The 18,739-nt window shown below is 44.2% G+C and overlaps 1 protein-coding gene across 1 annotated transcript in view; it reads right to left on the reverse strand.

The window, feature by feature from the left end:
* The window catches only part of LOC311149435 (receptor tyrosine-protein kinase erbB-3-like), a 41,285-nt gene extending 28,356 nt beyond the window's left edge, over positions 1-12,929 (reverse strand). Inside the window, exons 1-3 of the mRNA XM_084186637.1 lie at positions 12,758-12,929; positions 9,286-9,440; positions 8,879-9,065 (exon numbers count right to left, since the gene is read on the reverse strand). Of these exons, the coding sequence (XP_084042763.1) occupies positions 8,879-9,065; positions 9,286-9,440; positions 12,758-12,836 (421 nt within the window). The 5' untranslated portion in view covers positions 12,837-12,929. The remainder of the gene's footprint in view (positions 1-8,878; positions 9,066-9,285; positions 9,441-12,757) is intronic.
* Positions 12,930-18,739: the final 5,810 nt, after the last annotated feature.

Raw genomic sequence — 18,739 nt, forward strand, 5'->3', positions numbered from 1 at the left:
ATATCTTCTGCACAGATTCTGTCAGACCTGGGTCCTGACAGTAAATCTCAGTAAGACAAAAATAATAGTGTTCCAAAAAAGGTCCAGTTGCCAGGACCACGAATACAAATTCCATCTAGACACCGTTGCCCTAGAGCACACAAAAAAATATACAGTGCCTTGCAAAAGTATTCATCCCCCTTGGCGTTTTTCCTATTTTGTTGCATTACAACCTGTAATTTAAATTGATTTTTATTTGGATTAAATGTAATGGACATACACAAAATAGTCCAAATTGGTGAAGTGAAATGAAAAAAAATTAATAACGGAAAAGTGGTGCGTGCATATGTATTCACCCCCTTTGCTATGAAGCCCCTAAATAAGATCTGGTGCAACCAATTACCTTCAGAAGTCACATAATTAGTTAAATAAAGTCCACCTGTGTGCAATCTAAGTGTCACATGATCTGTCACATGATCTCAGTATATATACACCTGTTCTGAAAGGCCCCAGAGTCTGCAACACCACTAAGCAAGAGGCACCACCAAGCAAGCGGCGCCATGAAGACCAAGGAGCTCTCCAAACAGGTCAGGGACAAAGCTGTGGAGAAGTACAGATCAGGGTTCGGTCATAAAAAAATATCAGAAACTTTGAACATCCCACGTAGCACCATTAAATCCATTATTAAAAAATTGAAAGAATATGGCCCCGCAACAAACCTGCCAAGAGAGTGCCACCCACCAAAACTCACGGACCAGGCAAGGAGGGCATTAATCAGAGAGGCAACAAAGAGACCAAAGATAACCCTGAAGGAGCTGCAAAGCTCCACAGCAGAGATTGGAGTATCTGTCCATAGGACCACTTTAAGCCGTACACTCCACAGAGCTGGGCTTTAGGGAAGAGTGGCCAGAAAAAAGCCATTGCTTAAAGAACAAAATAAGCAAACACGTTTGGTGTTCACCAAAAGGAATGTGGGAGACTCCCCAAACATATGGAAGAAGGTACTCTGGTCAGATGAGACTAAAATTGAGCTTTTGGCCATCAAGGAAAACGCTATGTCTGGCGCAAACCTCTCATCACCCCGAGAACACCATCCCCACAGTGAAGCATGGTGGTGGCAGCATCATGCTGTGGGGATGTTTTTCATCGGCAGGGACTGGGAAACTGGTCAGAATTGAAGGAATGATGGATGGCGCTAAATACAGGGAAATTCTTGAGGGAAACCTGTTTCAGTCTTTCAGAGATTTGAGACTGGGACAGAGGTTCACCTTCCAGCAGGACAATGACCCAAAGCATACTGCTAAAGCAACACTCGAGTGGTTTAGGGGAAACATTTAAATGTCTTGGAATGGCTTAGTCAAAGCCCAGACCTCAATCCAATTGAGAATCTGTGGTATGACTTAAAGATTGCTGTACACCAGCGGAACCCATCCAACTTGAAGGAGCTGGAGCAGTTTTGCCTTGAAAAATCTTAGAGACATACCCCAAGAGACTTGCAGCTGTAATTGCTGCAAAAGGTGGCTCTACAAAGTATTGACTTTGGGGGGTTGAATAGTTATGCGCTCTAGTTTTCTGTTTTTTTTGGTCTTATTTCTTGTTTGTTTCACAATAAAAAATATATATTCAAAGGGGTAGGCATGTTGTGTAAATCAAATGATACAAATCCCCCAAAAATCAGGTTGTAAGGCAACAAAATAGGAAAAATGCCAAGGGGGTGAATACTTTCGCAAGGCACTGTACATACCTCTGCCTAAACATCAGCGCCACAGGTAACTTCCACAAAGCTGTGAACGATCTGAGAGACAAGGCATGAAGGGCCTTCTATGCCATCAAAAGGAACATAAAATTTGGCATACCAATTAGGATCTGGCTAAAAATACTTGAATCAGTTATAGAACCCATTGCCCTTTACGGTTGTGAGGTCTGGGGTCCGCTCACCAACCAAGAATTCACAAAATGGGACAAACACTAAATTGAGACTCTGCATGCAGAATTCTGCAAAATATATCCTCAGTGTACAACGTAAAACACCAAATAATGCATGCAGAGCAGAATTAGGCCGATACCCGATAATTTTCAAAATCCAGAAAAGAGCCGTTAAATTCTACAACCACCTAAAAGGAAGCGATTCCCAAACCTTCCATAACAAAGCCATCACCTACAGAGAAATTAACCTGGAGAAGAGCCCCCTAAGCAAGCTGGTCCTGGGGCTCTGTTCACAAACACAAACAGACCCCACAGAGCCCCAGGACAGCAACACAATTAGACCCAACCAAATCATGAGAAAACAAAAATAATTACTTGACACATTGAAAATAATTTACAAAAAAACAGAGCAAACTAGAATGCCCTAAACAGAGAGTACACAGTGGCAGAATACCTGACCACTGTGACTGACCCAACATTAAGGAATTATTTGACTATGTACAGACTCAGTGAGCATAGCCTTGCTATTGAGAAAGGCCGCCGAAGGCAGACCTGGCTTTCAAGAGAAGACAGGCTAAGTGCACACTGCCCACAAAATGAGGTGGAAACTGAGCTGCACTTCCTAACCTCCTGCCAAATGTATGACCATATTAGAGACACATATTTCCCTCAGATTACACAGACTCACAAAGAATTTGAAAACAAATCCAATTTTGATAAACTCCCATATCTATTGGGTGAAATACCACAGTGTGCCATCACAGCAGCAAGATTTGTGACATTGTGACGAGGTGTGAAAGAAGGAGGCAGGCGCAGGAGGTAAAATACAGAAGTCCAGAGTTTAATCTGTTTGCATAAATCAAAAGCCCCAATCGTCAAACGAAACTGTACAAGGGAAAACATCCACCTTGGCAAATACACAGTGAAATGGCGGAGGGGCAGATTCCGGGTCGAGAGCCAGACCCGATCCCCTGGGCCTCCCTGCGGTGGCGGTCAGCGTTGGCCTTCTGACGACGCACGGCGCGCTGGAGGCGAACGTGGGCAGCGTCCCAAGTCTCCTCCGCGCGCCGAAACAAGTCATCCACCGTGGGAGCCTCGGTCTGGCTCTGGTGCCACGGTGCCAGGACCGGTTGGTAACCCAAAACACATTGGAAGGGTGTTAGGTTAGTGGAGGAGTGGCGGAGAGAGTTCTGAGCATATTCTGCCCATGGCAGGAACACCGACCACTCCCCCGGCCGGTCCTGACAGTAGGTCCGCAGGAACCTACCCACATCTTGATTCACCCTTTCCACCTGCCCATTGCTCTCGGGGTGAAAACCAGAGGTCAGGCTTCCATGAACGCCTTCCAGACTCTAGACGTGAACTGGGGACCTCGGTCGGACACTATATCATCTGGTACCCCGTAGTGCCGGAAGACGTGATTAAACAGAGCCTCCGCAGTTTGTAGGGCCGTGGGGAGACCGGGCAGAGGAAGGAGGCGGCAGGACTTTGAAAAGCGGTCCACAACAACCAGGAAAGTGGTGTTACCTTGGGAGGGGGAAAATCAATACTCAGGTAAGACCATGGTCATTGTGGAACTGGTAAAGGTTGTAGCTTACCCGCTGGGAGGTGCCTAGGTGCCTTACTCTGGGCGCACACTGAGCATGAGGAAACATACACCCTCACGTCCTTAGCCAAGGTAGGCCACCAGTACTTCTCGGTCAGGTAGCGCATTGTACGACCGATATCTGGATGACCAGAGGAGGGTGACGTGTGTGCCCAGTAGATCAGACGATAACGGATAAGCGCAGGCACGTACTGCAGCCCAGCTGGACACTGCGGTGGAGATGGATCTGTGCGTAATGCCTGCGCTATATCTGCGTCCATCGCCCATACTACCGGCTCCACCATGCATGAGGCCGGGAGTATGGGGGTGTTGTCTCTGGGCCTCTCCTCTGTGTCATACAGCCGAGACAGTGCATCTGCCTTCACGTTCTTCGTACCCGGAATGTATGAGAGTGTGAAATCAAACCGGGTGAAGAAGAGGGCCCACCTGGCCTGGCGAGGATTCAGCCTCCTCGCTGCCCGAATGTACTCAAGGTTACGGTGGTCTGTCCAGACAAGGAAAGGGTGTTTCTCCCCTTCGAGCCAATGTCTCCACACCGTCAAAGCTCGGACAACAGCCAGCAGCTCCCAATCACCAACGCTGTAGTTCTGCTCCGCCGAGTTGAGCTTCTTAGAAAAGAAGACACAGGGGCGGAGCTTGGGTGGTGTGCCCGAGCGTTGGGACCGGCGGCTCCCCCCAGCTCCATCTGCTCGGGGTCAGAGTCATCCAGAGTGGGAACGGGAAGACCCCTACCAGGACATCCTCTGGCTGCGAGCAGATTGTCCAGCCGGATGGCCATGTCCACCAGTTGGGAGAACGATAGCATGGCATCCCGGCAGGCTAGCTCCCGTCGGACGTCCTCCCTTAGGTGGCACCGGAAATGGTCTATCAGGGCCCGCTCATTCCACCCGGACCACGCTGCCAGCGTCCGGAACTCCAGCGCGTATTCCTGAGCGGTCATCGTCCCCTGCCTTAGATGAACCAGTCGTTTGCCCGCCTCTCGACCCTCAGGCGGGTGATGAAAAACTGCCTGAAAGAGGTGAGAAAACTCCCCGTAGTTCTCCAACATGGTACCTCCCTTGTTCCATACCGCGTTTGCCCACTCCAGGGCTCTCCCACAAAGGCAGGAAACGAGGACGGATACCTTCTCCCGCTCCCGGGGCTCCGGTTTGATGCTGGAGAAATACAACTCCAGTTGGAGTAGGAATCCCTTATATCGCGCTGCAGTCCCGTCAAATGCTGGTGGCCAGGATATCTGGATCCCTCCAGGGGCTGGGGTGTAGGTGGCTGGATCCAGTTGACCAGCTGGTCTCGATAGATCGGATCCTCTCCTCTCCAGGCATTCAACCACCTGTAGAACCCAATCCATCGCTTCCCCCAAGCTGGCCAAAATTGAGGAATGCTCCTGGACCCTTGCCACAACTCCAGGCATGCGGTCTTCTCCTGCTGACTCCATATCAGATCAGGTGAGTGATTCTGTGACGAGGTGTGAAAGAAGGAGTCAGGCGCAGGAGGTAAAATACCGAAGTCCAGAGTTTAATCCGTTTGCATAAATCAAACGCCCCAAGCGGCAAACGAAACTGTACAAGGGAAAACATCCACCTTGGCAAATACACAGTGAAATGTAGCTCAACCGCGCTACACGCTCTCACAACAAAACAATCACTCACAAAGACAAGGGGAACAGAAGGAACACTTATAAACATACTAATTAGGGGAAAGAGCACCAGGTGTGTGTGATTGACAAGACATGACAAGTGGAGTGATGAGAATGGGATCGGCAGTAGCTAGTACTCCGGTGACGACGAACGCCGAAGCCTGCCCGAACCAGGAGGGGGGGCAGCCTCGGCGGAAGTCGTGACAGACATGTTGCCACAAGAAAAGGGCAACCAGTGAAGAACAAAAACCATTGTAAATACATCCCATATGTTTATTTATTTTCCCTTTTGTACTTTATCTATTTGCACATCATTACAACACTGTATATAGACATAATATGACATTTGAAATGTCTTTATTCTTTTGGAACTTTTGTGAGTGTAATGTTTACTGTTTATTTTTTTATTGTTTATTTCACTTTTGTTTATTATCTATTTCACTTGCTTTGGCAATGTAAACATATGTTTCCCATGCCAATAAAGCCCTTAAATTGAAATTGTATTGAGAGAGAGAGAGAGAGAGAGAGAGAGAGAGAGAGAGAGAGAGAGAGAGAGAGAGAGAGAGAGAGAGAGAGAGAGAGAGAGAGAGAGAGAGAGAGAGAGAGAGAGAGAGAGAGAGAGAGAGAGAGAGAGAGAGAGAGAGAGAGAGAGAGAGAGAGAGAGAGAGAGAGAGAGAGAGAGAGAGAGAGAGAGAGAGAGAGAGAGAGAGAGAGAGAGAGAGAGAGAGAGAGAGAGAGAGAGAGAGAGAGAGAGAGAGGGGGGAAGAGAAATCAGTTGGCAGGAATTCTACGGGGAGACAGATCCAGTTTGCCTCCCCTTACATTAAACAATAACCCAGACTTGCTGGAGCATGTAGGAAGAACCTGCTCCTCTCTGGGAAGCTGGTAGGTTTGTGTAAGACGTTAGACACAAACACACAGATACAACTTAAGGTGAAACCCTATGTTGTTGGTAATACTGGAAGCTCTGCTTTCACAGTATAGGCAGCGTCCCAAATGGCAACCCATTCCCTATAGGCCTATAGTGCACTACTTTGAACAAAGCCATGCTTTATAAAGGGATTAGGTTGCCATTTGGAATGCACAATAGAGTCATTAGTCAGGTCTTTAGCATCAATCCCCCCTCACTCCCCCACCTCACCCCCTCCTCACCCCTCCCCCCTCGCCATGCTACATTACACACCTGTCTGAACACTGAGGTTGTGGTGTATTACAGTAACCACAAGAGGTTCCTAGCTACTGCCTCCCACACACTCTACACATGACATAGTGTCTTCTCACGTATTCCTCTTTCCACATTGGTAAGAGTAAACACATTACACATATTACATATTTTGTCTTCCCTGTCTGGACTCTCTCCTCTTCTCTTCTGTTCTCTCTATAATTTCTCCTCCGTCCTCATTTAATTTGTACTCTTTTAGTTCTCTCTCTAAGATTAGGGTTTGGGTTATATAGCTAGGGTTAGGGTTAGGGTTATAGCTAGGGTTAGGGTTATAGCTAGTCCCATAGTCCCCTGTAGCTCAGTTGGTAGAGCATGGCGCTTGCAACGCCAGGGTTGTGGGTTCGTTTCCCACGGGGGGCCAGTATGAAAATGTATGCACTCACTAACTGTAAGTCGCTCTGGATAAGAGCGTCTGCTAAATGACTAAAATGTAAATGTAAATAGCTAGGGTTAGGGTTATAGCTAGGGTTATGGTTATAGCTAGGGTTAAGGTTATAGCTAGGGTTAGGGTTATAGCTAGGGTTATGGTTATAGCTAGGGTTAGGGTTATAGCTAGGGTTAGGGTTATAGCTAGGGTTAGGGTTATAGCTAGGGTTATGGTTATAGCTAGGGTTAGGGTTAGGGTTATAGTTAGGGTTATGGTTATAGCTAGGGTTAGGGTTATAGCTAGGGTTAGGGTTATAGCTAGGGTTATGGTTATAGCTAGGGTTAGGGTTAGGGTTATAGCTAGGGTTAGGGTTATAGCTAGGGTTAGGGTTAGGGTTATAGCTAGGGTTAGGGTTAGGGTTAGGGTTATAGCTAGGGTTAGGGTTATAGCTAGGATTAGGGTTATAGCTAGGGTTAGGGTTAGGGTTATAGCTAGGGTTAGGGTTATAGCTAGGGTTAGGGTTAGGGTTATAGCTAGGGTTAGGGTTAGGGTTAGGGTTATAGCTAGGGTTAGGGTTATAGCTAGGGTTAGGGTTATAGCTAGGGTTAGGGTTATAGCTAGGGTTAGGGTTATAGCTAGGGTTAAGGTTATAGCTAGGGTTAGGGTTATAGCTAGGGTTAGGGTTATAGCTAGGGTTATGGTTATAGCTAGGGTTAAGGTTATAGCTAGGGTTAGGGTTATAGCTAGGGTTAGGGTTATAGCTAGCGTTAGGGTTATAGCTAGGGTTAGGGTTAAGGTTATAGCTAGGGTTACGTTATATCTAGGGTTAGGGTTATAGCTAGGGTTAGGGTTATAGCTAGGGTTAGGGTTAGGGTTATAGCTAGGGTTACGTTATATCTAGGGTTAGGGTTATAGCTAGGGTTAGGGTTAGGGTTATAGCTAGGGTTAGGGTTAGGGTTATAGCTAGGGTTACGTTATATCTAGGGTTAGGGTTATAGCTAGGGTTAGGGTTAGGGTTATAGCTAGGGTTAGGGTTAGGGTTATAGCTAGGGTTAGGGTTAAGGTTATAGCTAAGGTTACGTTATATCTAGGGTTAGGGTTATAGCTAGGGTTAGGGTTAGGGTTATAGCCAGGGTTAGGGTTAGGGTTATAGCTAGGGTTAGGGTTATAGCTAGGGTTAGGGTTAAGGTTATAGCTAGGGTTAGGGTTAAGGTTATAGCTAGGGTTATGTTATATCTAGGGTTAGGGTTCGGGTTAGGGTTGAACCGAGATGTGGACATGAAGCTTGGGTTATGGCTAGGGTTAGGGTTATGGCTAGGGTTAGGGTTGAACCAGGATGTGGACATGAAGCTAGGGTTAGGGTTGAACCGAGATGTGGACATGAAGCTAGGGTTAGGGTTTGGGTTAGGGTTAGCACTTTAAATAGACTGCTAAATAGTAAATTAATGGTACCCAAACTATCTGCACTAACCATATCTTGCACATATCTTGCACACACACTCACGAGACTTTATATACACACCATATACACACTCAATCACACACACTACACTGTCACTCCCACACAAAACTCCCACTCATTCAAACAATACATACGCACACTCACACACTTTTACACTCAAAAATTGCTGCTGCTACTCTGTTCTTCATTTTACTGTTATTATTATCTATCCTGATGCCTAGTCACTTTACCCTGCCTTCATGTACATATCTACCTCAAATACATCGTACCTCTGCACATTGATCTGTTACTGGTACTCCCTGTATATAGCTCCATTATTGTGTATTTTATTTTATTCCTCTTGTGTTAGTTACTATTTATTTTGTATCATTCTTTTTAAAACTCTGCATCGTTAGGAAAGGTTTGTAGTCAAGCATTTCACTGTAAAGTCTACACCAGTTGAATTCGGCGCATAAATAACATTTGATTTCATTTGATTTGTATCCTACTTTATATCCTAGTCCTCTTTGGACCCATTAGGTACTGGAGCTTGACTCTGCCTGGCTCTCTCTTTGACCCAGGGTAGCGCCAGTTCAATTTATCCACTATCCCCCCTTCTCTACTCTCCTCTTTCCTTCTGTACTCTCCTCTCCCCCATCCCCTCCTCCCTCCCATCCCCCTCCCCCATCTCCTCTCCTCACCGGTGAGGTGTGTGAGTCCCAGGTGCTGCAGTCCATTGGAGCCCTCCTTGGGGTAGTTGAGGAATACCGAGAGTGCGAAGCCCCGGTCGTACAGGGTATTACCACGGATCACACGCAGCTGTTCCAGAGGCAGCTGTCTGAAGTGGTTCATGGCGATTAGGATGTAGCCGGTTACCTCTCTGATGGTCTGGAGGGACAGGAGTTAGAATAAGGTTAGAGACAGTCACATTACCAGATTACCTCGATTACCAGTGGAGGCTTCATGGACATGTCTCATGGACTAGAAGAAGAAGAAGAAGAAGAAGAAGAAGAAGAAGAAGAAGAAGAAGAAGAAGAAGAAGAAGAAGAAGAAGAAGAAGAAGACGACAACAACAAGAGATAATAGAACAACATGGCTGCTCTCTCACCCCTAGGAAGGAGAAGTCCCAGTCACTCTCTATCTGGGTGATCTCCAGGTTACCCATGATGATCTCACAGCCTGTGTAGCGGTCCTTGATCAGGTTGTACTGGTTCTCCTGGGATCCTGTGGAGCTCAGGCCATTCTGGGTACCAGGACACACCACTGAGGACACACACACAGGAAAGAAGGAACATCACACTACAGATGGTTTGTTGTCAGAGTTGTTCATAAAGTTTATCAGTCAAATTCCATAGCACTTTTCTACAAATACATATGTCACAACGTGCTCAACAGACTTAGTGTACCTAGACATTTGGATTCATCACGTTGATGAGTGATCTATAATTGTAATGAATAATCTATTGACACTTGTAACACTATGTCTGATGTTTTGTATATTGATATGTCTGAAACAGTGTCTGTAGCAGTGTCTGTAGCTGTGTTTGATGTTATATCTGTTGATATGTTTGAAACATGTCTGTAGCAGTGTTTGAAGCAGTGCAGGCCATAACCCCTCTACATGTAGTGGACCAGGCCTGAGGCTGATAGAGGGTGGATGGGGGGAACATGGTCTTGCCAGACAAAGAATAGCATTGTAAAGGTCTGAGCTATAAATGTGGACAGTGTGTCCCAGTCAGATTCCAAGTAAGAGTGATACAGTGACAGATAGTACTTCTGTGTGTGTATGTGTGTGATAGGGGACCCACAGTGCTGAGATCATGGCAATGGGACAAAAGGCCATGTGTGAGAAGAGAACTCCAGTCTGGTCAAGGGAGGGGAGATAGAGAGGCAGGAAGGAGACATGCAGACCATCTCTTATTTACCAGTTCCATAACAGTCACATGCACAGATATTGTGCAGTGTAAGCTCTACACATTCACAGTAACATCTCTCTATATTGTGCAGACACATTCATGGTGAATATGCATCTGCTGTAAGTGTAGGGAAGGCTCCTCCAATCGAAACAGCATCAAAATACACAACACTGTATTGACACATCCTATCATATTTTCGCTATGTTATGCATGCACATTGTGCATCTGCATATATGCAATAGTTGAGAAGGATATCCTTCCACCAAAGGTCGACAATCCTCAAGAGACAAAACAAATCCACTATACCGTAATCTAAATCTATTCCATAGCTATTCAACTCGAGCAGTTGCATGCGTGACTGGACACAATGAAATAAAAATGTTCTTCCTTATTATCACATTAGTCATTCCCTTCAACTGTCTCGATTGTTTGAGCAGCTGTAGCTCACAATTTAATGGGAACACCTCACCACTACATCTGAACTTCAGCTTCTCAGCTTATCTTCTTATCAGTAGCTTGTGAATGGTATCAGAGGATGACTAATACATGGAGTGTTGCAGGTTGACAAGGATGGCTCTTAAAATGTTGAGAAGTCTGAGAGGCGCGCGCACTTGCATGAAAGCACGTATGCATGCACACGTACGTACATAGGCACGCACTTACACACACACCCCTATGGGTAATCCATATCTTTGTACACTCGTTCATTCACACATACTCCTGAGCAAATATTGTCCCAGAAGAGGAATGGAGTTCTAAAGGATAGGACAAAACACATAATCCAGCCACAGCACACACTGATTCGGCTCAAAGGGCAGTTTTAGCCCTCTGCAAACACATAGATGGGAGTTGACTGGACAGAAGAAAAGAGAGTGAAGAAAAAGTAAAATATAGACATGCGCATGGACACGCACACAAGCACATAATCCTATTTTGCTGAAAGCATCAAAGCATGCGCCACTGAAATGATCTCTTATCTACCAGAGAATTGGGATGTCACGTTATTAACTACTCAATTCCAACATGAACTGCAAAATACGCAAACTACGACCAAATATTGTATACACCCAACGCAGCGCTCCCCACTGGTAAACAACCGCCAACAGTCACTCAAAGCAACAAGAGTCATTCATTTGAATGGGCCAATTGACCTCCAGTGTCCTTTACAACAGGGGCAATAGCCTCTCAGTCACTTGTGTCCCCTGACACAGGATATCAGCTCTGTGTGTGTGGCACATTGCCAGCATTTGCTAAATGGCTGACATATTACTGCAATTAGAGAGGCTTATTACAGCGTGGTAATGTGTGTAGCAAAAAGTTCCCTCCTCTGAGAGAAGAACAGAGCAGCTATCTGACCTCTAAAATAGAGGGAAGGGGGGAGAGTGAGAGAGATAGGGGAGAGACCGGAGAGAGAGAGAGAGAGAGAGAGAGAGAGAGAGAGAGAGAGAGAGAGAGAGAGAGAGAGAGAGAGAGAGAGAGAGAGAGAGAGAGAGAGAGGAGAGAGCGAGAGATACAGAGACAGAGAGAGCTAGAGCGCGCGCGCGAGAGAGAGAGAGACAGAGAGAGAGAGATAGACAGAGAGAGCAAGAAAGGAAGAACAAGAACGTAAGAGTGAGAATGAAGAAAGAAAGATAGAAAGAGAAAGAGAGAAGGATATAGTAGGGATGGTTAATCATTGAAAGAGTCAACTGAACACCCAAGAGGTGTTTACTGGGGCATATACTGAGTCAACCTTTTTATAGTCTACACACAATAGGACATTGTCTACCTTTATTGAGTCTACATGTTCTTGTCCCATTAGTTCCATTAAACCAACCAGAGGTTTCACACTTTCAAGTGGATGAAACAGCACATTAAACACTTAGGTGTATTATCATCTGAGTCCACCACAACAACCTGCCAAAAGCCTTGACTGATACTTGTTCTAGTGTTGGAGATGCTGACCTGTCACTGTCAGGGCCACAGGTAACTGTGCTGTGTTCAGCTGTTCTGCTCTGCTCTACTGTTCTGCTCAACTGTGACTCAGAGTACAAACAGATGATTCCTGTGCAGTCACCAAGACCAGGAGATAGACCAACACACCCTCTCACGTGAAACAGGAAAATAACAGTTAACAGTGTATCAGTGTTTTGTTACTTGTGGTGTTTTATGTTTTTGTGTGGACCCCAGGAAGAATAGCTGCTGCTACGGCAAAAGCTATTGGGGATCCAAATAAACCAAACCAAACCAAACTTTGGGAACAGAAATGCAACTTGAGAAATATACTTTGTGTGTGTGTGTGTGTGTGTGTGTGTGGGTGTGTGTGTGTGTGGTTTGGTTTTACTATCCTTGTGGGTACCAGAAGTCCTAGGATAGTTAAACAATGACATGTTGCCGGTCCCAACAAGGAAAGGGGCTATTTTTTAGGCTTTTAAGGTCAAGGTTAACAAATGTGTGTGTGTGTGTGTGTGTGTGTGTGTGTGTGTGTGTGTGTGTGTGTCATCAACAGTGATACATTCTCATGAAAATAATAAAAACAATTCAAGAATGCTTGATTTAAAAAGTATGTACAGCCTATACACATTGGATTGATTTGCTGGTTTACAACTCTATATGCAAAGTTTGTAGTTGATTTGTAGGCTAGTTGATTTAGTGACACATATCGCCATTCATAAAAGCACCTACCTTCTTGTGTTTGAGACGATGTGGGCTGTAGACATGATATAAATATAACACACAAAACAGACACCTGCCAACAGTCCATGCTTAGGTCCAAAAAAGTCCAATAATAACCATGACCAGGTCGAGCAGGTCGGTTTAATCCCCAAGATGTCCTCGGTTTGTTAATGAGACGTTTGTTTTTAAAGGCAATAAAAATCAGCAAATTATGACTTCAAGATAGATTTTCAGAAGACTCAAGTCCACTTTCAGTTGATGATAGGTCCAAGTTTCAGTATCACGGTGACTTCAGCTTTCACGGGAATACGTAGTGTTAAGTTATTTACAATGTTGCAATATCTTGAAGCAACAACAAAAAATGTAAACGATTTTTATTTATTTATTCTTAGGTAAAATAGTCCCAGTGAATATGGGCGGTGAAAAAATTCTGATATGATGCGTCAATTTCGGAGTTTGGCAAAAGTGAACGAGTTTTTTTTACGCTCAGCTCTCACTCCCTAGCGCTGATCCACACCAGACCGCTCACTTGATTGGCCAGATCAGTTTGTTTACGGATCATAGGTCGTTCCTTCTGAGCGCCGAGAAATTCAATTTAATGTGGCTACTGTAAAACATGACCAGAATATTTGCAACGAATAAAAGGTAAAGGATTCATCTGATATACAATTATATGAAAAGATAGCAGATTATTTCAGTGGGCCCTTTTTAAATACAACCATATCTAGACAAATGTGTAATTCAAATCACAGTAAATAAGCTTATTATAATTTTGTAATAAACCAGTTGATGGAATCTGTTTTTTAAAATCTAGTTATTGCTTGGGTGCAGCCTGTAGTTAAAATTATTAGGCCTACACAGCCATTCAGTAACCCAAATTGGTGAGAATCATAACACATGTAGGCTAATAACAACATGCTTGCTTATCCATGAAAATACATTGAAGAAAATCTTAGAAGGCTTCTGGAACTATATAAGAACTTTATTTAGCATAATCCTAAATGTGGTTATTTTTGTTCCATGTAGAGTATTTGGGATGGGACCAGTGTTACTTTCATTCAGTGTCAGGGTTAGGGTCTGAGTGGCTGTACTGTCTCTATGCAGTGAAGGGCAGTATTGTTCTCCAGCCCTGTCAACTGGTTAATCAGTGCTGCTTTGATACGTATGGAGTAGCCTGTCACAATGGTATCATTGTCAAATGGTCAAGAGACATCTGATCCCAAACCCAGAATATAGAATCTATGCTACAGAACGGAACACAGAACACACAACACAGAACACATAACAGGGCCAACATTCCATGGCATGTGCCACTCTGAAAAGAGAGCAGCTAACTTTGCAGGAAATAAATAGCTGGGTTATGATGAATATTTAACACATTGTTGTTATTTCCGTTTCCATAATGAGGGACTATAGATGAGCTGATGTAAATATATATTCACACGCTTAGACAAAGCATAGTAGGTTGAAAATGTGTAGGAGCAGTGGCATTTGACTGATGTACACTACCGTTCAAAAGTTTGGGTTCACATAGAAGAAAAGCAATTTTTTGTTCAATTAAAATAACATCAAATTGATCAGAAATACAGTGTAGACATTGTTAATGGCTATTGTAGCTGGAAACGGCTGATTTTTACATTTACCAGACGCTCTTATCCAGAGCGACTTACAGTTAGTGAATACATTTTTTTTTTTTATACTGGCCCCCCCGTGGGAATTGAACCCACAACCCTGGTGTTGCAAACGCCATGCTCTATCAACTGAGCTACATCCCTGCCGGCCATTCCCTCCCCTACCCTGGACAAATTGTGCGCCGCCCATGAGTCGCCGGCAGCGACAGAGCCTGGATTCGAACCAGGATCTCTAGTGGCACAGTTAGCACTGCGATGCAGTGCCTTAGACCACTGCGCCACTCAGGAGGAATATCTACATAGGCGTACAGAGGCCCATTATCAGCAACCATTCCAGTCCTGTGTTCCAATGGCACGTTGTGTTTGCTAATCCAAGTTTATCATTTTAAAAGGCTAATTGATCATTAGAAAACCCTTTTGCAATTATGTTAGCACAGCTGAAAACTGTTGTGCTGATTAAAGAAGCAATAAAACTGGCCTTCTTGAGACTAGTTGAGTATCTGGAGCATCAGCAATTGTGGGTTCAATTACAGGCTCAAAATGGCCAGAAACAAATAACTTTCTTCTGAAACTCATCAGTCTATTCTTGTTCTGAGAAATGAAAGCTATTCCATGCGAGAAATTGCCAAGAAACTGAAGATCTCGTACAACGATGTGTACTACTCCCTTCACAGAACAGTGCAAACTGTCTCTAACCAGAATAGAAAGAGGAATGGGAGGCCCTGGTGCACAACTGAGCAAGAGGACAAATACATTAGCGTGTCTAGTTTGAGAAACAGATGCCTCACATGTCCTCAACTGGCAGCGTCATTAAATAGTACCCACAAAACACCAGTCTCAACGTCATCAGTGAAGAGGCGACTCCGGGATGCTGACCTTCTAGGCAGAGTTGCAAAGAAAAAGCCATATCTCAGACTGGCCAATAAAAATAAAAGATTATGATGGGCAAAAGAACACAGACACTGGACAGAGGAAGATTGGAAAAAAAAGTGTTATAGACAGACGAATTAAAGTTTGAGGTGTTCAGATCACAAAGAAGAACATTTGTGAGACGCATCCCAAATTAAAAGATGCTGGAGGAGTGCTTGATGCCATCTGTCAAGCATGGTGGAGGCAATGTGATGGTCTGGGGTTGCTTTGGTGGTGGTAAAGTGGGAGATTTGTACAGGGTAAAAGGGATCTTGAAGAAGGAAGGCTATCACTCCATTTTGCAACGCCATGCTATACCCTGTGGACAGCGCTTGATTGGAGCCAATTTCCTCCTACAACAGGACAATGACCCAAAGCACAGCTCCAAACTATGCAAAAACTATTTAGGGAAGAAGCAGTCAGCTGGTATTCTGTCTATAATGGAGTGGCCAGCACAGTCACCGGATCTCAACCCTATTGAGCTGTTGTGGGAGCAGCTTGACCGTATGGTACGTCAAGCCAATCCAACTTGTGGGAGGTGCTTCAGGAAGCATGGGGTGAAATCTCTTCAGATTACCTCAACAAATTGACAACTAGAATGCCAAAGGTCTGCAAGGCTGTAATTGCTGCAAATGGAGGATTCTTTGACGAAAACAAAGTTTGAAGGACACATATATTATTTATATTAAAAATCATTATTCCTATCCTTGTCAATGACTACATTTCCTATGCATTTGGCAATATTTCCTATTCAAACTCATTTCATGTATGTTATCATGGAAAACAAGGAAATGTCTAAGTGACCCCGAACTTTTGAACGTTAGTGTACATGAGTTATAGACGCTTATACAGTATTTATAGATGAGTTTCAAAAAACGTGTGAACATAGTATCTTATTCTTATTCGAACAAATATGTTTACTTTAAAGTAATAGTTACAACATAATTTGACAATTTCAAAAGTGGATCCACCTAGTGGCTGCAGGATGTGACCATTTCCCATTTCTCTCAGGCCCGATTCCGACTTAGGAAGTTACGCCTTTCCTATGCACTTCTCAGTAGTTGGTAATCAGACTTACCTTATAAAGGTGCGTAACGGACTTTGCAGGAGTAGTTCCCTTGCGTACGCTGAATAAATGTAATTCAACTGCTGAAAACCCTCCCACTTGCTGGCCAACAGATTTTCTCGTGGAGTTTTCATTCAATAGGGTTTTCAGCAGTGGAGAATTGGTATTTATTTCTTTATCGTAATTGTTTTACTTACTAGACTCTACACACACACACACACACACACACACACACACACACACACACACACACACACAGTTGAAGTGTCAATAGGGTTTTCAGCAGCGGAGGCTCCTCAGAGGAGGAAGGGGAGGACCATCCTCCTCAGTGAATTTCATAAAATCTAAAATAGTGAAACATTAAAAAAGTTATCCTTTTTAAATAAACCTATACTAAATATACAGTTGAAGTCGGAAGTTTACATACACTTAGGTTGGAGTCATTAAAACTCGTTTTTCTACCACTCCACAAATGTCTTGTTAACAAACTATAGTTTTGGCAAGTCGGTTAGGACATCTACTTTGTGTATGACACAAGTAATTTTTCCAACAGTTGTTTACAGACAGATTATTTCACTTATAATTCACTGTATCACGATTCCAGTGGGTTAGAAGTTTACATACACTAAGCTGACTGCGCCTTTAAACAGCTTGGAAAATTCCAGAAAATGATGTCATGGCTTTAGAAGCTTCTGATAGGCTAATTGACATAATTTGAGTCAATTGGAGGTGTACCTGTGGATGTATTTCAAGGCCTACCTTCAAACTCAGTGCATCTTTGCTTGACATCATGGGAAAATCAAAAGAAATCAGCCAAGACCTCAGAAAAGAAATTGTAGACTTCCACAGGTTTGGTTATCCTTGGGAGCAATTTCCAAACGCCTGAAGGTACCACATTCATCTGTACAAACAATAGTACACAAGTATAAACACCATGGGACCACGCAGCCGTCATACTGCTTAGGAAGGAGACGCGTTCTGTCTCCTAGAGATTAACGTACTTTGGTGCGAAAAGTGCAAATCAATCCCAGAACAACAGCAAAGGACCTTGTGAAGATGCTGGAGGAAACAGGTACAAAAGTATCTATACCCACAGTAAAACTAATCATATATCGACATAACCTGAAAGAGCTCTCAGCAAGGAAGAAGCCACTGCTCCAAAACCGCCGTAAAAAAGTCAGACTAAGGTTTGCAACTGCACATGGGGATAACAATCTTACTTTTTGGATAAATGTCCTCTGGTCTGATGAAACAAAAATAGAACTGTTTGGCCATAATGACCATCGTTATGTTTGGAGGAAAAAGGGGGATGCTTGCTAGCCGAAGAACACCATCCCAACCGTGAAGCACGGGGGTGGCAGCATCATGCTGTGGTGGTGCTTTGCTGCAGGAGGGACTGGTGCACTTCACAAAATAGATGGCATCATGAGGAAAGAAAATTATGTGGATATATTGAAGCAACATCTCAAGACATCAGTCAGGCAGTTAAAGCTTGGTCGCAAATGGGTCTTCCAAATGGACAATGACCCCAAGCATACTTCCAAAGTTGTGGCAAAATGGCTTAAGGACAACAAAGTCAAGGTATTGGAGTGGCCATCACAAAGCCCTGACCTCAACCCTATACAACATTTGTGGGCAGAACTGAAATGTCACGGTTTCGGCCGAGGCTGCGCCTTCTCCTTGTTCGGGCAGGCTTCGGCGGTCGTCGTCTCCGGAGTACTAGCTGCCACCGTTCTATGTTTCTATGTTTGATTGGTTTTGTCTGTGTTGCTACACCTGTTCCTTATTAGTGTTTATTAGGTGTCCTATTTAGTTCTCTTGAGTTTGGTCAGGTGTTGTGTGTAATTGTTTCCGTGTCACGTTGTGTGCTAGTTCGTCATTTTCTGTTCTCTCTGTATTTTGTGTTTTGAGAGAGAGTTCCACACTTTGTGCGCCTTAGCATTCTTTACTGTTGTGCGTAAAGTTCGCCTGTAGCCTGTTGCCGTGGTTGGCTCATTTTTGACTTTACTATAGACGCTGTTCGTAACCTCTGTGTGTCCTGCGCCTGATTCTACACCACCTCTACACTCAACCCTGACATGAAAAAGCGTGTGCGAGCAACGAGGCCTACAAACCTGACTCCGTTACACCAGCTCTGTCAGGATGAATGGACCAAAATTCACCCAACTTATTGTGGGAAGCTTGTGGAAGGCTACCCGAAACATTTGACCCAAGTTAAACAATTTAAAGGCAATGCTACCAAATACTAATTGAGTGTATGTAAACTTCTGACCCACTTGGAATGTTATGAAAGAAATAAAAGCTGAAATAAATCATTCTCTCTAATATTATTCTGACATTTTACATTCGTAAAATAAAGTGGCGATCCTAACTGACCTAAGACAG

Source organism: Coregonus lavaretus (assembly GCF_964263955.1).
Source record: "Coregonus lavaretus genome assembly, chromosome: 22".
In the NCBI taxonomy this organism is placed as follows: Eukaryota; Metazoa; Chordata; class Actinopteri; order Salmoniformes; family Salmonidae; genus Coregonus; species Coregonus lavaretus.